The sequence below is a fragment of the Rosa rugosa genome, chromosome 4 (genome assembly GCF_958449725.1).
Source record: "Rosa rugosa chromosome 4, drRosRugo1.1, whole genome shotgun sequence".
In the NCBI taxonomy this organism is placed as follows: domain Eukaryota; kingdom Viridiplantae; phylum Streptophyta; class Magnoliopsida; order Rosales; family Rosaceae; genus Rosa; species Rosa rugosa.
Window position 1 is genome coordinate 48606721 of NC_084823.1, and position 24670 is coordinate 48631390.

Genomic DNA, 24670 nt, shown 5'->3' on the forward strand with positions numbered 1-24670 from the left:
AAGCTCCATGCTTGTTTTTCAATATATTAAGCCGGCCAATCGTATGCTCCTAATTAAGGCTATAATCTTAATTAATTAATTAATTAACAATAAACGAGTTGTGACAAAAATCACAACTAGTACCTGAACTATACCTCAATCTTATCGATGGTACCTGAACTTTATTTTTTGTCACAACTAGTACCTGAACTGTTGGAACTGAACTATTTGGGTTCTTTTGTAATGGTACCTAGAGCCACATTCGGTCACTATTCCGACTAAAAACGGCATGTGAGGCTATCATATATAGTGATGATCTTTGGTGATTTTAAGGGCTGTGATCATAGTTATGATCGTTTTGGTAATAGACTTGCCTTGAATTATTTTTTTTTTTTTGGATTTAGTTTTTTTGGTCGGAATAGTGACCGAATGTGGCTTTAGGTACCATTTAAAATGAAATCGAAAAATTCGGGTACTGGTTGTGATCAAAATTAAAATTCAGGTATCATCGATAAAATAGAGGACAAATTCAGGTACCATTTATGATAATAAGTTTTTTTTTTTTTTTTTTCTTGACGAGTGTGACAAAGTGAGTTTGAATAGAATAATCGCAACGACAAAAGATGGTAGGGCAAAAAAGTGAACAGAAATTGGTCGTATTTGGGTGTCTCGTGCTGGCTGCGTATTTTACAAGATTAATAATCTTTCCTTTTTTATTTTCAAGTTATTTATATCCTCATACGTGTATTGTCGGTCGTGGAAAAACCCTCCAATCATTGAGGGCACAAGGTTTAATAGAGTGCGTTACTCAGATGGGAATTGATGGTGCGTGAAGTTTTCATTAAGTCAAGATTATGAAAGAGAGCTTGATTTGATAAGATATTCATGGTTCTCTTATGCTAATAATTAAGTGGGGGCAATTCCTTCTTTACAATTTACCTAATTAATAGTGTTAAAGACTTGGAAGGGAGTGCTTGTTTTTTCATACTTAATTAATTTCATGAATACATTAATTATGAAATCATGATCTTAATTACGTAATTATGAAATCTTTGGAGGGAGTATTCAGAAATGGTTATTTTGCATGAACATCCGTTGAGTTATTTCTTTGCATTTTGTCTTGGCAAAAACTCTTCCTAATGTATGTTTCTGATCTTAATTACGTTAAGATATTTCTTATATTATACGTGGCATTTTATTATACACATATAGGCGACATAATTTTTTTATACTATTGACAGACCAGAGAATCACCTTTTACGGTTTTACCTTACAAATTACTTTCATCTAAATCATTAATATATATCAACTTGGACGTGTATGTTAGAGATGAAGGACAACAATAATTAGTACAAACAGAAAAGGACAATAGAGAATTATCAATTCTTAGAAAGTACTTGGGAAAACAAACTCTCAATAAGTCGGTGAAAGAATAAAAAAAAAAAAACAAACTATATATATAGGCTAAATATACCTCAAGTAAAATTATCACCAACCCTTAATAGAGCTTAAGTAATTAAGCTTGCTAATAATACATGGAATTCCAACTGGGTAGGGAAATACCTAGTCGAACAAAAAAAACTGGGTAGGGAAATATAAAAGAAGAATGAGGAGGAGAAAAAGGGGAAAAGGGAAATTGTCTGTTCTTTCGTTTTTTTCCTTTCTGTTTTTTTCTTTATGTTTTTGCTGTGTACTTTTGTGATGGAATCTTAGGTTTTTATTTTTATGTTTGTTCTGTAGAAAATTGGATAGGTATACGAAGCGTACGGTCAAGATTGTACTGGGTTCTGACTCTTATAAGTTATATATGTAATAATTTTCTTTCTTTCTTACATTCTTCTTCTGGATCAAGTTCTTATGCATGAGTCAAATATACGAATGGATTATGGAACCCACACTCGTTGATTTGCTACTGTCGGCTGTCTTTTTTATTGAATAATTATTAATTTGTGTCATATTTTTTCATGGTACTCAAATGCATTGCACCGCATATAGAAGCTGGAAAAGCATGGATGAGACCTTATTTTATGGGGATCGACAATGTGTGAGTTCTAATTTCCAATTGAATGAAATCTTGAGTTAATATGTAACTCTGAAAATGGCATTTGCAAAAGAAAATTTTCAAAAATAAAGAAAATATGTGTAATAACTTTAAAAATATAATTCCTATGTAAGATATATAGAACGAACCTCTGCTAATGAGTCGAAGAGATGATGTGCATATGCAAATTCGTCATTTGTAGCTGAGATTCAAATATGGTCCCGGATCTCCAAATAACTGTCAATGGTAGAGTGATCGGCTGTTAATTGATTGGTTTTAGGTTCAAATTCTACTTTAACAAAAACCTAGCGTCATATTTAGTGATTCTGATCCATTACTTTCGAAACAAAATATTTCATCAGTTTCCTTTGTAGAAGTCTAACTTGTAATCAAAGTAATTGACTTTGTAATCTCCTTTGTATTTCCACAAAAAGTCTACAAAATATTTGATTCAAATAAATGGTTCTTAACCTTACCAAATACATATAGCAATATGGTGGGTGAGACTAACTAAGTGCACTATTATGAATCTATAATTCTAGTCACAACTTGCACATGCTCAATTTAAGCTAAAGGTCTCCTACTTGTGCAAGCGACACTAAAATTGAAAGACAATACTTTTTGGTTTATGAGGTTTTAAAACACAAGCAGCCGTACTGACCCTATTTCAAAAAAAAAAAAAAAAAACACAAGCAGCATCTTTTTCCTCAAGCCTCCAAGCCCCCCGTTATTAATTATATATTTATGAATCCTAATTATACCTAAAAATAATAACTGTATTTCCCATACAAAAGTTAACGTACAGAGCTAGCTGTTCTCATTTATACACTATTTCCCTTTTCCTTTATGTTTAATTTCTAGACTTAGAGATATCTTAAAACCCAATCCAGTCCCAATGCAAAAGCAGCAGCACCAGATTTGCGTAAAACCCACTTGATTGCTTCAACTTCCTCATCTCTCTCTGTGACTTGAACTCTAAGTATGATTTATCCCACTTTTTTCTTTAAATCATCAGAAATTACTCTTAATTTTTCCACTCTAGCTCTCCCTTAGTCTCTCGCACCAAAATAGAGAGAGAGAGAGAGATAGAGAGAGAGAGTCATATAGAGACGACAGACATATATTCCCAGCTAGCTGCTAGCGGCTGCTTTATAAAGAAAACCAAACGAAAACACATATCATTGTCCTTACAAGCTTAGCTTAGCTAGCCAAATATGGGACGCCATTCGTGTTGTTTGAAGCAAAAGTTAAGGAAAGGTCTCTGGTCACCGGAAGAAGACGAGAAGCTCTTCAATTACATCACTAGATTTGGCGTCGGTTGCTGGAGCTCTGTCCCCAAGCTTGCAGGTACTTAAATTCACTACCCCTATACTTCAACAACTTAATTGCATTACTATGCATTTTTATCTGAATTCGGTGCATGAAACTTTCATCAAATGCTTGATGTTCTTTTTGAAATTTCAAACAGGGTTGCAAAGATGTGGTAAGAGTTGCAGGTTGAGATGGATAAACTACTTGAGGCCTGATTTAAAGAGAGGAATGTTCTCTCAGCAAGAAGAGGACCTCATTATTAGTCTCCATGAAGTTCTTGGGAACAGGTAAATAGTTAAAAACTATGAATTCGGATATGAACAAAAGAAATGGCGGGGGAGGAGTCATTAATTGTGTGTTTTGGTTGTGAATTTCATTACCAGGTGGGCTCAAATTGCAGCACAATTGCCAGGAAGAACAGATAATGAGATAAAGAACTTCTGGAATTCGTGTTTGAAGAAGAAGCTAATGAAGCAAGGGATTGACCCGACCACTCACAAGCCACTAACAGATGAAGAACTACTCAAAGACGATAAGACGAATATAGTCAAGTGCTCAGAATTGAATAACGAGTCTTCATCCTTGCCACTAGTGCCAGCTCATGAGCATCACCACGAACTTCCCATGGCTAATTCATCACAAGGTCCAACATTTCTCGTCAACGATTCGAGTTATTTTGATGGTACTAGTACCGGAATAAGTACTACACAAACTTCCAGAGCTGCAGCTGCCTTCGACTCTCTATCCTATTTCGAATTCCAAACTAGTATCGATCCATCCGGGTACAATTCTGACCTCGTTACTAGTACTCAGTATCATCCGCCTACTACAAATTCCATTAGACCCTCTTTCAATTATGAAGCAATTATCGGATACAATTCTATGCCAAGTTTGGCGAATTCGGACCATGGAAGCATGTCCGGCACAGACTTCTCCTTTAGTTCAAGCAATAGCTCAACTGCAGGTTTCCATATGAACCACAACAACAATGTAGTGGAAAATAATGCAGGTACTTTTTCTTGGGATATAAACACAGAGAACAAATTAGAGTCCTTGTTTCATCAATTTGATGGCCCGAAATCAGAGGAACTGGTCATGATGAAGCCCAATTCATCATCATGGGAAGAAGGGCAGCTTCATCATCAACACCAGAATTCAGTAGATTTCAGTAGCTATCCGTTAACGTCGCTATCAGAAGATCTAACAGGTGCAAACTTTGATGTCTTCCAGCATATTTGAAATTTGTAAAAAGAAAAAGAATTCCATTTTTAATTTCTCTCTCTCTCTCTCTCTCTCTTTTTTCCTGGTTTCTCTTTGTTTTATTCTTTTTCAAACAAATACACATAGAGAAAGAGAGATGTTGATAGTAACAGGGGGAATCCTACTGATGAAAAAGGTTTGATTTTTTTTTCTTTTACTGTATTTGGGAGCATATTGATCCATTCTGTGTAATTTGTTTTCAGAGAAAATTTGAGTAATAATAATATGATGATGATGATGGTGAGTGAAATTAGAAATGTTGCTGTGGTCCTAATTAATTGATAATTATCTTTTCCGTTTTCGTGTAGTTTAACTAATGATGATTATAATATGAGGGAGAGTGTTTTCATGTCTGTCATTTTCCTTCTGCTCATTCCAAAAGTGCTTTTCAATTAGAGCGGCCAAAAATTATCCTGAACCCACCAAACAGTGCTAATTAAGTCCAATTCGTATTATTAATCCCCATTATTGATGACCCTAAATGTCTGTATGAAGAAATATTATACACTGAACGTGCAGATATTTACATACACACATAGATATATACAAACTGCATATATATATATATGGAAATGGAAATGTGAATGTGTATGATTAGTGATATGAATAGGTGTGGGTCTGCAGTAGGGTTGCTCAGAAATGAGATTGTGATATTTCATGAAACGCTGGCAGAGTTTTAAGAAGATTAGCCGGGCCTAGCTCGCTAGCGATTGAGCTATACTAATAATATTGTTCTGTCAGAGATGCTGATTTTCTTTGCAAATATGTGAGGGCTCCAGAGAGGCCCTTCATGCATTCAGTCGCTTCCTTCCAAAAGGCCAATATTGGCTGGCTTCTCTCTTTTCTCTTCGATATCTCTTCTCTGCATTATTGGAGAGAGAGAGAGAGAATTATATGATTTATGGGGTTTTCTAATTAAAAATTAGGTAAAGTGAATAAATTGTTCAAGTTGCATTTATGTTTTATACAGCAAGGTGTGTTATTGTGACGTCAGAACTCCTGCATGGATAGGAGCCCATGCAAAAGGGTAGCTTGCTAATTCTAACTTAGAATGAGGAGTGAAATAGTTAGGCTTTTGAATGAGCTCCAGTTTTTCCCAAATTCTGTTATTTGTGTTGGTACAAAGATACTTACCGGCCTCCTTAATGAAAAGGAAAGAGGATGCTTTAACTCTGAAAGTCCATCAGTCCATTACAACTACTTATCTAATATAGTTCTAGTATGTGGAGTGGACTTGTGTAATACGGTTTCCAGGATATAATTAAGCCGCACAACTCGAACAATTTAAATTATATCTGCTATGTACGTATAGGGAGGAGGTTCGTAAAAAATGTCATTTTCAGTCACCATGAAAACATGATTCAATAATTGTAGCTGTCAGATTTGGTTCGTCGAGGAATGATATTTGTTAAAAGATATTGTTGTTCTAATAATAATCTTTAAATTAAATGACGAAGGGTATAGGTCCGCAATTATTTCTCATGCGAGATGGTCAGGACTAAGACCATTAATCTGGGTTCATATATATTAAGTGGAATATTGTTAAAACAACATTTTTGTTTTTGACTGAAAGCTGAGTGATTTGAGTGAAAGAGAATATCACCCTCTCTAACACTCAATTGAATTAATCAAAGAAAGAAAAAGAGAGCAACAGGAGAGGAGGACCAAATCGGAATCTCCCTAAACAAGGAATAATGTAACAAAAATGAAATTGAGGAAAACCCAAGAGTTCACAACATTACATACGAGTGTTTTATGAAAATTAAACTACATTCTTAGGCAGTGGCGGATCTAGGATCCGAAAATGGGGTGGGTTACGTATTCATGTGTCTCCTTGGGCGAAGCCAATTTTTTTTTTTTTGTACAATTATGCATAAGTGTGGGAATGCAGGAGCGGGAGATAAGAACCTGAGAGTTTAAGTGTTCAACGATGAAATTTAATCTAGAATTTAGGCCTTTTTGGGAAGAAGAAGAAGAAGAAGACAAACAATGGGAGTTTGTGATGGACGAAGAGAATGAGAGAGCCAAAGAGGAGTTTGACTTCGATAATTCAGGAATTCGGATGGACTTTGTCAAACAAACATACATACAAATAAAAAATATATATCATATATATAAGTTTTTTTTTTTCAACCCAAAAGTCTGGGGAGGGCTTGAGTCCTCCCACCCCTATACCTAGATCCGCCCCTGTTCTCAGGTCATTTTTCACTATACAAGTAGTAAGATCCTGTTACTTTGTGAACTAAGAACCTCGTACAAATTAACCACATATCGATCTACTTGATCGATCATTGTACCAACACAAAGTCTATCTTTATAGTGCAACAGTTCGATAATGATATGTGTGACGAGCAAGTAAGATAGGTAATATGTGGATGCGATAGGCATTGATGACCAATAAATTATAAACAGGATTGAACAAGTAGTCTCTTTTATTTTGCATGTGTTATCAAAGTCTTGAAATTAAACCACAATGCACGCTATGGTCCTGCCTCAATTTTTCAAACAGTGCAAGAATGAATTCACTCACTGTGGTGACGCTTATTAATAACTCCAAATCAATCAAACGTCCATCAGTACTTCTCAACGGTTTAGTTTCTTTAAATTTCTCTTTCGTTTTCGTTTCTGGTTAGAATTAACACCTTGTTGATGAGTGGCTCTGAGCTCGTTACTTACTTAGTCCTTACTCCTCTTGATGTCTTAAGAGGTTGCTGGCATATGCAGACGACAAAGAGTCCGAGATCACACCGCGAGTGAATTGTTATCAAGGGTTCTATAGTTCGATACAAGTCATGGATGTAGATGCGTAATCTTACATTACGTAGAAGCGAAACGTACGTACAGAGTTGATGAGCTCAATCAAATACTAAACCGACATTACTAGAGGCGAGTCAAAAGAAATTTGAAATGCATGAACCAAAATAAAGATGGTCTCCCACGCTGCTTTCTTTTCCTCACGAACTAAAAAGATGGAAAGGGTAAAAATGAAAGATGTGGAAGTACTGATTATGTAGTGTAGCTTTCTTTGGTCAAACAAGGGTGTGGGGAGTTGGGTATGCTTTAGCTAATGAACTACTCTTTTCTGAATTGAGACAAATCAAATATTCAAACTGCACCGACTTCCATGCATGATGAGTCTTTTCTTCAAGTCATTGAGTCAATTCCGCATGCAACATGTTACATGCATTTAGGTTTAGGCTAGGGGTTTAGAGCTGGATTTAGAATTTTTTCGATCTAGGCGCAAAACCAAGATTAAACAGCGCATTCCTACACAATACATATAGGTGCAGTGCATATCTTCTTATTTTTCCCCAATGTCCATTGTGGAACCTCTTTTAGCATATATACGAAACTCTTGCCTCATCTTCCATGCGTAAGATGATGTGAAGTTCTTCCGATTCATGACTTGCCAAAAATCTGACCGGAGGATACAATTGCCTACACTAACTCCTGGTAGCCCCGGGTAGGTTTGATTTCTACAAAAGCAGGACTAACAGAATTGATCCCTGACAGTATGCACTCTCCATCTCTTTTCTGCTTCTCCACTTGATTAGTCTGTTTTGGCAAAAATTAATGATGCCAGCCTAATTAGTTATTTAATTTTTGATGACCAATCTATATATGTATATAGGACATTCACTTTTGAGAGCTCAAATGTTTGCACATGGTGGAGGCCGTGGAGCTCATTACAAGTTGATGCTTAAAATCATGTTGCAAATCAGAACTAATTTGCATATTGGCTTTAGTAATATAATGAATTTAAGCATGTAAGAACTATAACAAACTTAAAAGAACATCAAGTGCCCGGGTTTGCTTATCTTTAAAGTTTCATCATAGCTTCTCATCAAAGGTAACTAGGTAAGTAATTAAGCTACAGTCTTATGAGTTATGACCAATAAGGGAGAGTGGTTTCATGTCTCTGTTGGTTGCCTTTTTCATGGTTTGAATTAAGGAGCAACTAATGACATGCCTAATGAGTGCCTGCTCTTGCATAAAGATGGGTTAGACTAGCTGTCCCTCTCAAATTGGAATTTGGTTCATGGCTTAGTTTAGACTTTACAGAAGGTTGGTGCAAGAGTACGTACACTGGAACTGCAATTTAATTAGAACCTCCAGAGGACCCCTAGTAACTTCTCTGCTATCCATTGGTTCCGAAAAGTGGTATTCAACGGACTTCGTTACCATTTGTTTAAGACTAGTGATTCTATTTCGAAGTTTAGTGTCACTGATGAACAAGATACATTTCTTGTTATGAACTTATGCAAGACTGTGAACTCGTATTTTGATCTGATACTGATTGACATGTATAATAGACATGGAGAATTATAAATTGGAGACAGAGTGACAAACAATCTATCTTGCTCTGTTTCACTTTCATGAAGCCTAATACATTATGGGTTTTAGAAAGCAACCCAATTGACAAAACAAAACCAACAAGACTTACTGTAGCAGGTGGTGGTGGTAGTAGACAAGATATTGTTGGTGAACTAAAAAGCCCAAAACAAACGTGTGTGCTCATAGTATACACAGTTGATTCTTAAAGAATTAAAGAAAAAAATTAGGATTGTGACTGAAAAACTGGTCATAATCAAGGTAATATTTAGGGGATTGGAGTTCCTGGTCATAGTTTTAAGCTGTTCATTTAGAGCTTATCAGCTGCAAAAAAATCACCACTGAATGCTCGTTGAAGATTCACATCTATGTTTCCAGGTTCTTTAGAGTTTAGGACCACATTTTTCATGAAGCAGATTCAGGTTTGAATCTTGAAAGCTCTCAAAGAGTGATTTCTCTCGAGGGAAGCATCAGCCTATGTAGCTAGGGCTGCATTAGGAGGAGAAACAAAAATTTCGAAATCATTACAAAGAATTTGGTATATAAAAGAGGTGAACATAACAGATCATGATTTTGACTGACTGAATAAGACACGGGACGATTAATTCTAATGTAATCAGTCACATTACCCCTACTTGCAATGCAGACACGGCAGAGGTTATAATCTTCTCTTCTGCAGAAACAAATGTCAATGATTGATAAGATTTGGACAATGTTTTCGTTACTAGGATATTATGTTACTATGATTTAAGTAGGTTCCTCACAAAATGGACTTGAACCTAGATCCAGTTATTGGATTGCAACCACAGCCATCACAGCAAGCACCGGTATGAAGCATCATACCACTTATGGCTTCAGAGTAGTTCCTTTTAAAACAAGCAACAGTAGGATTAACCAGGTCATCTGCAATGAAGGAGCATTCATGGAAAGAAGGGCTACTTGTATAATCATTATCACGAGTTGCATAACCACTGGTACTAGCTCTGTTGGTCTCCATGTTGTCATCACTAGTGCCAAGACTCGATCCAACAGAATCCATCATCACTCGAGTACTCCTTTTGGAGCTTGATTTGCGATAAACTTCGTTATCGTTCATCAGTACATCAATCCTGAAGGATTTCAGATGCTGCCTCATTGCATCTCGCAGATCATCGTCGTCAACAAGAGTAACTACATCACCGTCTTCATCGATATACACTAGAGTAATGTCTGAACCAGGTGGGAGATAACAAGTACTGCAGATTTTCTCCCTCAATCCACCCATGTCAAAACTCAGTTGTCCATTCTCATCAATAGGAGCTTTCAAATACCTCTCTCTGTCCCCAACCTTAACCTTCAGCACAATCAAGACATATTAGGAACAATATTCAAAAGTAACAAAAAGAACAGAGAAAATCATTGTATCATTACAGTTAAACCCCAATGAAAGATCAGATCTTTTACCTTTGAGGTTCCAAAATATCGAACCTTGATAACCATGCTGGACGCCATGGCGCCCCAAACAGACAATGGAGAAGGTGGAGAAATATCATGAGAGATATAAAGATTCCAACCCTTTGATCTCTTGACTATTCTACCTAATCAATTTTCAATATTGCTATTCACACATGGCGGCAAAAATTAATTTTTTAGGGTGGTCGGTTTTGTTGAAGGAATATCGATTTAGTGTGCCTTATCAAACTAGGAGTAGCAATAGGAGAGAAGGTTCTAGATTTCCCAATCCTACACGGATTGGTATTCCTTGTAACATTAGAACTAGTACTTTGTAATCCTTATATATAGGGCTCATATTCTCAATAATAATACACATCTCTCTCTACAATTCTCTATCGAATCTATTTTACTTAAACACGTTATCAGCACGACTCTAGCCACAAAAACCGAAACCAACTATTCTGCCTACCTGCGTGCCTACTGCCCCAGCAGCCCCTAGCCCGAGCTAGCCAAGCCTTCGCTGCAGCCTGCTCCTTGCGCGCCCAGCGCTACGCGCCCCTGCGCTCCGTGCTGCCCGCCTACGCGCCCGTGCGTCTGCAGCCCCGCGTCGCTGCACTGCTGCTCCTACAGCTCTGCCGCACATCTGCTGTCCCTGCAGCACCTACGCGCCCCTGCGCACGCATCCCTACTGCCCCTGCAGCACCAACGCACACCGACTGCACCTTTCCCCTTTCCTGTGCACGTCCGTCTGTTTGCAGGCTCCGAAACATCTAGTTCGGAACCTCGGATCAAAATCTTTTCTTCATCAAAGTTGTTCATCTCTGTCTCTTCCATCTGACCTCCGAATTTCAGCCTTATCGGAGTTATTTTGAGACCAGTACAACTATCAAAGTTCAAACCATGACTGGTTAGAATTTCATTCCCCAAGGTTGTATTTCCCTTTGAAACCTTTTGCCATCGAGGAGCACGGACTCCGAAACTAACTTGTCCCTGTTTCATCTTTCAGGATGTCAAACATGAACAAACTCGATTTTGTTTCATTGGATTATGCAGGCAAACGGTACTTAATTTGGGTCACTGATGTCGAGATCCACCTTATTGCCAGTGATTTATTGCATACAATCCAAGAGATTTGTCCTATAGAAACAGCTCCAGGCCCTCAAACTGAGAAAGATAATTCCAAGGCACTTGCCTTCATGAAACGTCACATGGATAGTGACCTACAGTTTGAGTTCATAAATGAGGATAGCGCCATAAAGCTTTGGCATGCGCTTCGCGAACGATATGGCAATGTCCGTGACTCCATACTTCCGAATACAGAAGCAGAATGGAAAGATCTTCGCTTCTCTAAATTTGACATTGTCATGCAATTTTATTCGGAAGCTCTCAGCATCAGAGCAATGATGCGTCTTTGTGGAAAAACAATCACAGAAGACCAGTTGATTGAGAAAACCCTCAATACCTTCCCCGTCTATGCTATGAGGTCCTCTGACTTACTCCGGACTCATGTAAATGCAAGACGGATCACAAGTTTTCAACAGCTTATTGAAGCTATGGCCACTACTGAAAGACGTGGCAATGAACTTGTGCAAAGAAGATTTGATAGGCTTCAAGATAGCTATCAAGAGCCTCGTCCTATGGCTAGAGAAAGTCGCCATCGACGTCATGATCCATACGATCGAAATGCTCAAGAAGGTAATCGCTCAAGGCGACAATCCCACGACCGTAGGAGGCGTGATTTTGAGGGACATAGGGTTGGAAACCATGGAGCCAACGTTGGCCATGGGCACCACTTTCCAACGCCACCAGTCCTAGGGACTATGCATATTGCGCCAATGCGCCTCAATCAAGGGAGAATCCTCTTTATGGTGTCTATTTCTGATATGGAACGTCTGATCAATGGACTTGAATTTGCAATGTACCTACGAAGGTAGTTGCATCAGGGTGATCAAGACATCAAGTTCACAAAGACTTTAACTCAGGCGATGAAGACAAAATGCCGCAGATTTTTATAGTCTTTATTATTTCCAAGAATCATGTAATGGCAATTATGCCTTAAATCAATAAAATGACTTATTGTATTAACTCTTTCCCTCTAGGCGTACTCAAGAGTAATTGTGATGTCTAGGCAAGGTTTGATCTGAGAGAACGGTTTTAAAAGTGAGCAACGCTCCACCAAAATCTCGCCTTACCTTACCTGGTCACAACTAAATTGAAATTACCGAATGGATTGAGTGACTACGATTTGATTTTTATATTGGATTAGATTTTTGTCCAGAAACTTTGATGTAATCATTGGATATTATTAATAAAGTATCGATTTATTTTTCATGTCATGGACATATTTTTTCGAACTTTATTACTTCAAAGATATAAGAGCCAATGGTTTTCATGTGGAAACACATTGTGAGAATGGACAAGAGTTTCTTTGCATCACCTCTAATGACTACGGACATAAACGAGTCTTAGAGAAACTTATGTGTCGCTCTAGTGGGTTGTACGCAACCACTATTCGAGTCATTGAATCCAACCATGTCATGAGAGATGATTTATGGGATTCCGACACATATAGGCTTTGGCACGACCGTTTGGGACACCCAGGTCGTGACATGATGATCCGTATATTAAAGACTTCACACGGACATCCCTTTTTCAGAACGAAAAGAAGTAAAACTCGGTTTTTGGACACCGAATGAGCCCCTGCGCCTCACGGCGCCGTTCCCCCCCAAATCTGGCCATCCTTGGCCGGCGCCGCCTTCCCTCTGCGGCCTCAGGGTGGCATTGACGCCACCAAGGCTCCTTTTGTCTCCAACTTTTACTTCTAAAGTCACTTGTGATTTTGTGGCTCAACCAAAATCCTCATTGGTTGTTTCTACAGCCTATCATTCATTCTGCAAAGCCTGCTCTTTAGCAAAGTTAGGATCGAGACCATCCTATGCAAAGGACACCAAAGAAAATATACCATTCTTGCAAAGAATCCAAGGTGATATTTGTGGACCTATTCAACCATCATGCGGACCATTTCGATATTTTATGGTATTGGTTGATGCATCGACACGCTGGTCACATGTCATGCTATTGTCCACAAGGAACGCTGCATTTGCTAAACTCCTAGCACAAATAATTAAGTTGAGGGCTCACCACCCTGATCATCCCATTAAGTCTATAAGATTAGACAATGCTGGAGAGTTTACATCAAAGACTTTTGATGATTATTGCATGTCCATTGGGATTGATGTTGAACATCCTGTTCCTCATGTTCACACCCAAAATGGTCTCGCAGAAGCCGCCATTAAACGACTACAAATGGTCGCTAGGGCATTGGTAATGCGCACCAATCTCCCTATTTCTGCTTGGGGCTATCCAATATTGCATGCAGCTGTGCTTATTCGTCTGAGGCCCACTGCCACTCATCCCTTTTCTGCGTCCCAGATGGTGACTGGGTATGAGCCTAATGTCTCACACTGACGCATATTTGGGTGTGCAGTTTATGTGCCAATTGCGCCACCACAGCGCACCAAAATGGGTCCTCAAAGACGATTAGGTATTTATGTTGGATATGATTCTCCAACGATTATCCGCTACATAGAACCCTTGACAGGCGATCTCTTTACCGCTAGATTTGCGGATTGTCACTTCGATGAGACAGTCTTCCCGTCGTTAGGGGGAGATAAGAACATCAATGTTCAACAGGAACGACAGGAATTGTCGTGGTCTGTCCCCACTCTGTCTCATCTTGATCTCCGAACCGCACAGTCCGAAATTGAAGTGCGGAGAATTCTCGATCTTCAGAACGTAGCAGAATCGATGCCTGATGCGTTTTCTGATATCGCTAAAGTGACGAGATCACACATACCTGCTGCAAACGTGCCTGCAAGGATTGAAGTCCCTAAAAGTAGAGGACATGACGCCAACTCAAGAATGCATGAGCATGGCGCCAACGTCCCATCTCTCAATGATGGTGACGCTATGGCTAGGCCCACGGCTCCTGCCAGGAAGCGCGGGAGGCCCATAGGTTCGATGGATTCTCGCCCAAGAAAGAAAGCGAGTTTGACACAAAATAATCCATTAATCATCGATGTGAATAATCCATCTCATGAGAATATTCCGGATTATGGTTATGTCCAAGAGACATCATTGGGGGACGCTCCAATGTCAGAACCAACTCCAGAGAATAGAGAGATCTCCATAAATTACACTAGTGTACATGAGATGATGGATAGAAATTCTATGACGATTGATGATGCATTTGCATATCATATTGCAAAAGGAATTATAGAATATGATGATATCGAACCTCGCTCTGTTGAAGAATGTCAACGAAGAGCAGATTGGCCTAAATGGAAAGATGCGATCCAGGTTGAATTGGATTCACTAACAAAGAGACAGGTATTTGGGCCTGTAACGCAGACACCCCCAAGTGTAAAGCCTGTTGGCCATAAATGGGTCTTTGTTAGAAAGCGTAATGAGAAAAATGAGGTGGTAAGATATAAAGCCCGCCTTGTGGCGCAAGGTTTCTCACAACGCCCTGGAATCGACTACGAGGAGACATATTCTCCCGTAATGGACGTTATAACGTTCCGTTACCTTGTCAGTTTGGTAGTTTCCGAAAAACTTGACATGCAGCTTATGGATGTGATTACAGCATATCTCTATGGGGATCTAGATTCAGAGATATATATGAAGGTTCCAGATGGACTTCAATTACCCAAATCAAGTGGTTCTAAACCACGGAGCGCGTTTTCAATAAGATTAAAACGCTCACTATATGGATTAAAACAATCCGGACGGATGTGGTATAACCGTCTAAATGACTACTTGATTGGGAAGGGATATATTAACAACGAAATATGCCCATGCGTGTTCATTAAGAGAACAAGTTCCGGATTTGCAATCGTAGCAGTTTATGTCGATGACATGAACCTAATTGGAACTCTAGATGAGTTGAAGGAAACTGCTAAATACTTGAAATCCGAATTTGAGATGAAAGATCTTGGGAAAACACGGTTTTGTCTCGGTTTAGAACTCGAGCACCGTAGTGATGGGATTTTGATCCATCAGTCTGCATATACTCAGAAAATCCTAAGGTGCTTTAATGAAGATAAAGCAAAGCCTGTGAGTACTCCCATGATCGGCCGTAGTCTTGAGCCCTGAAAAGATCCGTTTCGTCCAAGGGATGAGGACGAAGAACCATTAGAGGCCGAAGTGCCCTATTTGAGTGCAATAGGCACATTATTGTACTTAGCTTAATGCACAAGACCGGATATCTCATTCGCAGTGAACTTGTTAGCTCGACATAGCTCTGCGCCAACACGCCGCCATTAGATTGGTGTAAAGACAATCTTTCGATACCTAAGAGGTACGATTGATATGGGCATATTTTATCCCTACAGAGAGAAAAGGAATGACGGAAGAATGGGATCGGACCCCATTAGGCATGGAGCCGCCGTCCATAACATGACCGTCGGCCATGTTGTCACCTCCAGCGCCGCCGCCGCCCATGGTGGCCGGCCTCACCCTATTCCCCTCCATCAAAACGACAACAATGTTTTGATGGGATTTGCTGATGCAGGGTACCTCTCTGACCCTCACAAAGGTCGCTCCCAAACTGGTTATGTCTTTACCATGGGAAGCACTGCGATATCTTGGAGGTCTACAAAACAGACCCTTGTTGCTACTTCCTCGAATCATGCAGAGATTATTGCTCTACATGAAGCCGTTCGTGAATGTATATGGCTAAGGTCTGTGATTCGACATATTCAAGGAAGTTGTGATTTGAAGTCTACCACAGATGAACCTACATGCATTTATGAGGATAATGCAGCTTGTATTGAACAAATGAAGTTAGGTTTCATCAAAGGCGACAACACCAAGCATATATCGCCTAAGTTCTTTTATAATCAGCAACAACAATCACTTCTAAAGATTGAAGTGAATCAAATCCGATCAGAGGATAATGTAGCGGACTTATTCACTAAGTCGTTACCTAAATCCACATTCGAGAAACATGTGAAGAGCATCGGATTGAGAAAGTTATCCGAACTCTCACGATTGTAGCAATCAGGGGGAGATATCGACATCAGGGGGAGTTATGATGTCTGCATGTTCGATCTCGAAGAGTGAAGGACGTGTTGTGCTCTTTTTGTCCTTCGACCAGGGTTATTTTTATCCCACAGGGTTTTTGTTACCTGGCAAGGTTTTTAACGAGGCAACAGATGAAGTGTCACCACCAAGTTTGAAGCGGCACAAGGGGGAGTGTTGAAGGAATATCGATTTAGTGTGCCTTATCAAACTAGGAGTAGCAATAGGAGAGAAGGTTCTAGATTTCCCAATCCTACACGGATTGGTATTCCTTGTAACATTAGAACTAGTACTTTGTAATCTCTATATATAGGGCTCCTATTCTCAATAATAATACACATCTCTCTCTACAATTCTCTCTCGAATCTATTTTACTTAAACAGGTTTGAAGATATTGTGATAAAAGACTCGGACACCAATGGCGTCAACGTTATACACATTTTGTATAGGTTATGCCCTGCCGTACCAAAAAGCAAGAGTTCATTTTTCTTAACCAGAGCAACTTCCTAGTTGGAAGGGTACCTTTCAGCTTTCACTAGTCAAAACAAGAAATTAGGGATCCTAATCCACATGATGAAATTGAATAATGTGAGGAAAGGAAGGCACCATTTCGATTCTACTAACTTGTTCTGTTTTCAACTTTATGACTTGGGCAACTACACCAGGTCCCTTCCCAGAATGATCCGACAGTAAAAATTTGAGGGGTTAAATTTCATTACAATGTTTTTCTTTTTTTACCCTAAATCATACCAAAATTTGACTAGTTCAAACAAGAAATTAGTGATTTGGAGAAATAGAAGAACACTTATTGGGATTTATTGAGAAAAATCTACAAAATTTGATGCTTTACTAAAAGAAGAGTGTTCCTTCAAATTATGTGCAACAGACTGCAGATACATGTCTAAACATACACTCATCTAGTTGAAGACAACAGCTGAAACAGGTCTTCCAAGATCAATCTATATATTACATACAACAATTTCTTACATCAGAGCCAATCTTTTCGGCTTTGCTTTGTCCACAAGGAATCAATTTGTTTCTATCTATGTTACAAATACATGATCAACTCACATGGCTAAAACTCCGGCATCATGGCATGTAGGTTTGCCTGTGGGGATGAGCTCCAGGCTGATAAAGACTGAGATGGTGTATGGCTTTGAAAAACAACTCCTTCAAATCTGGATTTTGTGCCACAGCAGAACGAGCTCCCCCCTCGAGAGTACTCAACACCTGTGCTTGTTCAAGAGCTTTGCTATTGCCTACGTGCAATGCGAGGTAACATAATAGTTCTAGGCAGTGCATGTGAGCAAGTTCGTTGGTCCGATCAGTAGCCTTCAACAATCTCATCAGAGAAGGAACCCCATCAAACTCAATTATCGTCTTGGAATGCTCTACTCGGTTGAAGTTCTCCAAACACACAAACTTTTCCAATGCAATGGCAGCCTCAGTTGCCACATCCACATTCTCATTACCCAGCCGCGCAACCAAAGGACCAACTATCCGGGTTTCCCTGGCGGCAAAAGTTCTTGCGAGTGACCCAATTGCCTTGATTGCCGGTATTTGCAGATCCGGGTTACTCTCTTCTTGAATAACCCTCATAAGCTGATCGACAACTGCCTTTGCAGCCGGAGAGTTGGGCTTAAAAGCCGATCGTCTAAGCTCTGGATTTGACTCTGCCACTGCAGCTATTTCCATCACAGTCATCAAGCAATTAAGCTGCAATTCCCCAACTTCCTTCTCAACAATCTTCGCCAAACAAATCAACCCTTTAGTCTCTGTAACTTTTCGACTATTCAACAAACAATCTCTACACAACTTCCACAATGCCTCAGCACAACCGACCTTGAGCTTGAGCTTCACCTCAGGGCTCTCAACCTCTCTCTCCCTATCTTTCCTATAATGCCCACCTCTACTACTCCCATCAGAATGATAATGATTCGAACTAAACGACCCCAACCTACTACTCGAATTCGCCCCCTTTCCTACCAACTCCTTATTAATCACAAGCGAATGAATGCTGGGCTTACCCGACTGCGGTTTCGGCTCATCCAAAACCGTATCCATAGCCAACAGAGACACCAACGGCCTAGTCACATTTTCTCTAGCAAAGTCCTCCTGCGCAATCGGGTCAAGCTCCGCCATTTCCGCCACCAATCTCACCACCGCCGCCTGAACCCTCATCGGCGAATCCCCCAAGACCGAAACTATCATCGGAATCCCATTCAACTCGATTACAGTCCGAACCCTCTCCTGGTCCGTAGCGATGTGAAACAGAGCATTCGCCGCAGCAATCTGTGCCTCCGCCGAAGACCCCTCTTTCAAAAGCTTGAGCAGCGGCGTCACTCCTCCCTCGTCCACTATTATCTTCTTGTTCCGGTCGTTGTCCCTCGCCAGCGAGACCAGCGAACTCGCCGCCTCCACTCGGTCCCGGAGCTGGCCCATCTGAATGGTGGCGATGTACGACCAGACCCAGCTCAGAATCGGGTCGTTGCTGGCGATGGGCGGCAGCGAGAGGTTGGCGCCGTCGGACTCGAAGACCGAGAGGAGCCACTTCATGTCGCCGATCGAGGACTCGAGGAGGTTGGACACCTTGCGGAAGTCGGCGGTGGAGGTGATGGAGAAGACCTGGCGGAGGACGCCGCTGTGCTTGCACTTGCGGACGAGGGTGAGGGCGCGGTCCAGGTTCTTCGCCACGTCGGCGGCGATGCGTCGGACGGGGCGCTCGTAGAGGGAGGCGGAGGCGGCGGCGATCCGGACGGCGGATCGGAGCATCTGGGAGAGGCGGTCGACTTGGTGGGCCAGGTCGGCGCACTCGGGCTTGAAGGACTCGGCCTCGTGGGCCGACTTGAGGACCCGATCCGCGAGGAGGATGGGGAGGGACAGCTCCTCTTGGAGGGTCTTTTCGTCATTTTCGGCGGCGGCGGCGGCCATTAGAGAGAGAGAGAGAGACAAGACGACACGACAGGAGAAGCCCAGAGAGAATCTAGAAGAAACTGTAGTGGTGCAGGCAGTGTGAGAGTGTGCGCGCCGGCGACACTTTCTTTTCTGAGGAGAGGAGAGGAGAGGAGAGCACGCCCCGCCAGCCACGAATATGTGGTTGGGGACGTTTTCTAGTTTTAGGGTTTTTGGGGATGACGTGGAAGGATGAGGAATTAGAAATCAGGCGGAAGAAGGTAAAAAAGATTGAATGATTGATGATGAAATGAACAGACTTTCGTATGGATACAAATGGGGTAAAAAATTTAGGAATCAAAAGAATGAAGTGTTGGATTCTAATTCTATGTTTATTCTTTCAGCTCCATATACGCGGTTATGATCTGTTGTCATTTTACTGAGTTGTTCGTTTATACTTTGATATCACTAAACGCCTAAAACATATGAGAAGACCGGTGATGTTGTGTTATGGACTGCATCACTATCTTCTGGCACCCATGTTATTGGTGACATGCATTATCGTTACATTATTTGATGGGTTCTCTTAGTTGGGTCACAGAGTTTTGCAAGAATAATTTTATCTAATTTGATTATGAAACTCAAAAGGTAAATAAATGATGAAAAATTATTTTGAGTTTCGGAAATTTCAGAAGTTTTCTCGTCAAGCCAAGAAAAAGTCCCCAACTTAGACATTACAACAGTGAGGCACTAAGATTTCGGAGTCGGGTCGAATGATATATTCTCCGATTATTACGGATGAAGTTTGATGTTCAAATTTTTCATAGTAAGAACAAAGTAATGAAAAAGTGTTGTAACGAAATTACATAATAACCCTCACGTCCCCATATAATGCACTATTTCGTTATCTCATCTCTTTGCAGCTGCTTCCCATTCTCTGGCGATCACTCAGAGCAGAGAGGAGGAGCAACACAGACCAATTTGCGAGGGTTTGTAAATTTCTTTTCCTTTTCCTTTTGCTCTCATTCTCATTAGCTTTATCTATCTCCATGAACTATGAAGTGCTACTTTACTTAAAACTGGGAGCTTAAAAGGGTTTATATATGGAAGATCTCATATACTATTCATGATATGTGTGCGTTGGAATCAAGGTGTTTCAACTATAGACTCTTGATTGACTTTCATTCATCTGATTCGGATGAAATTGATTTGGTAAAGTTAGCATAACAGTTGAATAATTAAAGAGGTTTTGTTAAATATATGGATCTGTTTCATGCCTTGTTAGCTTTTCTGTACACTAGCTTTACGATTAATAGTTATTACGTAACAGTAAGTAACCTCTATCATGATATCTCTCTCTGTAGGATTCTACATGTTTGCTTCTTTGCTATTTTGAGGTTCTCTCACCTGTGTCCATAATTCAAAAGAATACAACTATAGGAGGAATGGAGTTGGAAGGCAAACTTGAAGCGGAAGCGGAAGATAGGATCAGTGAATTACCAGATGCAATTCTTTGTCACATACTTTCGTTCCTTCCCACCACATTATATGCTGTGCGGACTACTATTTTGTCTACCAGATGGAAAAACGTATGGACTTCCGTTCCCAACCTAGTCTTTGAAGACAGAGAATTCCCTGGAAGATTTGAAGCTTTTATGATGTTTGTTGATCGTGTATTTTCATTACGCAACAACTCGTCCAACATCCTGAAATTTCGTTTCCTTGGTGGTAGCAATGTAGAAAAGGAGGATATCTCTCGTATTGATCGCTGGATATGCACTGCTGTCAGGGGTAATGTTGTTGAACTTGATCTTCAGTTTTATTCTGGAACGTTTGAATTCAAAATGCCTCAAAGCGTGTTCATATGCAAAACTCTGGTGACTTTGAGGGTAGAATCAGATTGTATTAGCTATGCTCCTCCTTCAACATCAGGTCCTTTCCCAAGTCTTAAGCTCCTTGATTTTACAGCTTTTAATGATTATACTACCTCACTGGTAAAGCTTTTTCCTTTATGCCCGGTTCTTGAGGATTTGGTGATTGGTATAAATGGTTATGATAAGAATGTCAGAATCTCTGCACCTGAATTGAAGACGTTAAGGATACACTCTCCATGGGACGAGGTTATTGAGTTTTTTTATTGATTCCCTAAAGCTTGAATACCTTGATGTCTGTGACCAAAGCTTGGATTTGGCTTCTCTGCTATAACTATAATTTGCTAGAAAAAAAAGTGCATCATCTGGCCCTTAAAACTTCTTGATGTTTCTTGATGTGGCATCAGCTGGCCCTTAAAACTATATTTGACGGCTATGATGAAATCCAAGCAAATTATAAAGCTTATCACCTTATTCTTTTGAGAATGCAAAATCCTTAAGTCACAGCCAAAATTTTTTTCAACTATGAAGATGTTGACTGTGCATCTAGGTTACTGGGAGGAGTTTCCTGTGTACAATATTTGTCTCTTGAAGCTCCTAATTTTTTGGAATGCCACCTGCCCACTTTCAACCATTTGAAGCAATTGAAGCTACTTGTCTTTTATTCCTCTGACTGGGAGGAATATGTAACAGAGTTGACAGAGTTTCTCAAGAGATCACCTTGTCTTGAACATCTTGTTTTAGAAATTGGTTTAATCGGATCAAAGTGTGAAGGAGATGAGGAGCCCTTCAATCCACCTGAGTCTGTGCCTAGTTGTTTGCTTTCGCACCTTAAAACGATTTCCATTTCTGTTAAGGGATATGAAAATCAGTTACAAGTCGTAAAGTATTTGTTGAAGTTCAGTGAAGTTCTAACTACAATGACTATTTCTCTAATTTCCTCACATTGCAAGGCAAAACAGGAGTTGTATGAGGAAATTTTAACGTTTCAAAAGGGGTCGAAGACTAGTGAGCTTGAGTTTGTCTAAGATGCAGTCCAGTGACTTGCCAAAGTTGTAAAAGCATCATCTTTGTTGATCGAAATGGATTTATTTTTGCAGTAAAGCATCATCTTTGGAACTTGAAGTTAAATTTGTTTATATTTCCTGTTTCTACATTTTGATGTATCTCTTTCATTGTCTTGATCAGTCAGTTATCTTATATGTATATCAATGAAACGACTGCTAGTGTCAAATTGTGTTGGACTCTTCAGGATTTCACCTGTACAAGTTGCTTTGGCGCAGAATATATATATATCCAAGGTACTGATATGCACTAGGGGGGATATCCATTGCAGGACAGCTGTTGGAAGAATCCATGAGGCTGCATAATATACATGCAGCATCATTAAACTTCAACTCTAGCAAATTAAGAATCCACCTAGCCACATCGTTTGTGCACTCCCAATAATATACTGGATCAGAAAATACCACAAAAGATGAAATTGATGCGCTCCACTGGCAATGCCAGTGTTCTAAACAAGGAATTTGAGTTGTTTCAAATACATACCTGCAACATTTACATATCAAATAGTTACATACAACTCTAAGAAGGCAAGCTACCACTACTACAATAATAAATCGGAGAAACCAACCACCAAAGAATAATATCACTTTCTTCAAGAGTTTGATTCTGCTTCACCCAAGTGGCCATGCTTATGAAAAGTTGAAGTGAACCATTGAACTCGAAGTTGTACATTTTTAGTGTCGACTAATAACATGCTGATATTAAAGTTTTAATTGTAATTTGAAGAATGAGTTTCCATCATCCACTCTGTGCATTCCTCTGCAGTCCCGGAAGGATGAGCTAGCTGCCATGCAAGTACTTTCCTTTGCCATTTACTGACAGCTGGTCCTCCAGATATAAGCTGCAAATTTGTTATGATAGCCTTTCCATCAAGTAATGGCTTTACATCCCAGACTTTGTCAAGACCTAAATCATCAACTATGGCCCTTTCAACTTGTCTAAACAATGCTCTTCGATCTTCTAGTGTGAAGTTCTTGTCCAAAGGATCTTGCGCACAACAAATGAGCAAAGCAACTCGCCAAAAATCTTTTACTTCTCGCAAGAGAAATCCTGTCAATACTCGGAGTTTTGATTCTTTTGAAGTAACAGAGACATCATCAACATATTCTCCAATTCCCAAATCATCTTCAGCTTGTTGAACATCAGCTCCATTGGATCCAAAGTGAGGAAGCAAAGGTAAGAACTTCTCAAATGCATAGTGTATCTTCATAACACTTTCAGCATCACTGACTTTTTGCTTAAGGGAGTATCTGAAAATGTAATTCACCACAGGAAAAACTTTACCTTTCTCATCCCTGTACATGTTCTTCCTAAGTGGGAGGAACATAGCAGCATAATAAGAGAGCCTTCTCTGTTCATCATCAAAAGTAGTGCGCCCAATTACCGGAACAAGGCTACATACACAATCCAAGTAAGCTACACAAGCCCTGTCGCATCCTTCCGATGGTGGCTCACACTGAGGGTGAAGACTGAAGACATCCCAAAACCACTTCAAGTAACACATATCCTTCATAGCTCGGGCAGGATGATTGCCACAGATCATGAGATCAATTTCAGCTCCGATTCGCTCTCTGCTGATTTTAGTAGCAAATGCAGCTCTCACTTCATCACTTGCAGCAGCTTCCTTTAGTCCTTCATCTAGTATGAATCCATCTAGCTTTGCGCAAATCCGGATAGCTCGAAGACCTCGTAGCGGATCCTCCAACAAGGTCTCCATTGGTGGTAGAGGAGTCACAATTATCCCGGATTTCAAATCATTAATTCCTCTATCAGTCCAATCCTCAACTGATTTAGTATTAACATTGTAGAACAAGCTATTGATAGTCAGATCCCTCCTCATTGCATCTTGTTCCGGTGTGCCAAATTTTTGGTCACTAGGAATGCGACTGTTGTCACTATACTCTTCACAACGCAAGTTCACAAAATCAATCCACAATCCAAAAATGCGCATCCTCGCCGTTTCCAAGTGCTTTGATTGCTTCGGATTGCTTCCAATCACAGCAATTCCTTGAGCTTTTTCACCCACAGAGGTCATGTACTTTTGGACATTCTCAGCAAAGTCTTTGCCGGTCATATTTTCCAAAGCAATGTCAATGTCCTTGCACTCTTGTCCCAGAAGCTTATCCCGGACCCATCCACCGGCGACGCGAAGCTCCGTCTTCAGGTTACAATGCTCAATCATCCTGAACAACAATTTGAAAATTCTCTCCTCAGTTTCATCAAGTTCAATGTTGTCCCTCACTCGTAGGCTGGTCGTAGACATGTGTGGCGGAAAACTCCAAAATTGTTAACGCCAAGAAGAATTAAGAACACAGCACACACAAACAGAGTTGTTGATGTTGATGAGGAAACAAAAATGATCACCCAAACCCTATTTATATGTTATAGGCTTAGCATTCCTATT

The 24670-nt window shown here is 40.1% G+C and overlaps 5 protein-coding genes across 6 annotated transcripts; 2 read left to right on the forward strand and 3 right to left on the reverse strand.

Annotated features, from left to right (window-relative positions):
* Positions 1-2873: 2873 nt before the first annotated feature.
* Positions 2874-4886, forward strand: LOC133707103 (transcription factor MYB86-like). Its single transcript, XM_062132639.1, has 3 exons — positions 2874-3367; positions 3489-3618; positions 3715-4886. The coding sequence occupies exons 1-3, from the start codon at positions 3235-3237 to the stop codon at positions 4568-4570; spliced, it is 1119 nt and encodes a 372-aa protein (XP_061988623.1). The 5' UTR covers positions 2874-3234; the 3' UTR covers positions 4571-4886.
* A 3607-nt stretch (positions 4887-8493) lies between these two features.
* Positions 8494-10437, reverse strand: LOC133707206 (uncharacterized). Of its 2 annotated transcripts, XR_009844993.1 has the most exons (3): positions 10367-10437; positions 9553-10256; positions 8494-9412 (listed from the first exon to the last, which is right to left on the reverse strand). XR_009844993.1 is itself a non-coding variant. In XM_062132766.1 (2 exons), the coding sequence occupies exons 1-2, from the start codon at positions 10412-10414 to the stop codon at positions 9684-9686; spliced, it is 621 nt and encodes a 206-aa protein (XP_061988750.1). In that variant the 5' UTR covers positions 10415-10437; the 3' UTR covers positions 9453-9683. The 2 variants fall into 2 exon arrangements, 1 of the variants encoding a protein (XP_061988750.1); XM_062132766.1 differs by lacking the exon at positions 8494-9412 and having other exon boundaries at positions 9453-10256.
* A 6795-nt stretch (positions 10438-17232) lies between these two features.
* LOC133743872 (uncharacterized) lies at positions 17233-19666 on the reverse strand. The gene has a single exon (XM_062171940.1). It carries the CDS (start codon positions 19367-19369, stop codon positions 17528-17530), a length of 1842 nt encoding a protein of 613 aa, XP_062027924.1. The 5' UTR covers positions 19370-19666; the 3' UTR covers positions 17233-17527.
* A 539-nt stretch (positions 19667-20205) lies between these two features.
* On the forward strand, positions 20206-22425 carry LOC133744009 (F-box protein At3g03040-like). Its single transcript, XM_062172107.1, has 2 exons — positions 20206-20319; positions 20695-22425. Exon 2 carries the CDS (start codon positions 20776-20778, stop codon positions 21469-21471), a length of 696 nt encoding a protein of 231 aa, XP_062028091.1. The 5' UTR covers positions 20206-20319; positions 20695-20775; the 3' UTR covers positions 21472-22425.
* Positions 22426-22752: 327 nt separating this feature from the next.
* Positions 22753-24623, reverse strand: LOC133743418 (tRNA nucleotidyltransferase cca2-like). The gene has a single exon (XM_062171353.1). The coding sequence runs from the start codon at positions 24527-24529 to the stop codon at positions 22976-22978; it is 1554 nt and encodes a 517-aa protein (XP_062027337.1). The 5' UTR covers positions 24530-24623; the 3' UTR covers positions 22753-22975.
* Positions 24624-24670: the final 47 nt, after the last annotated feature.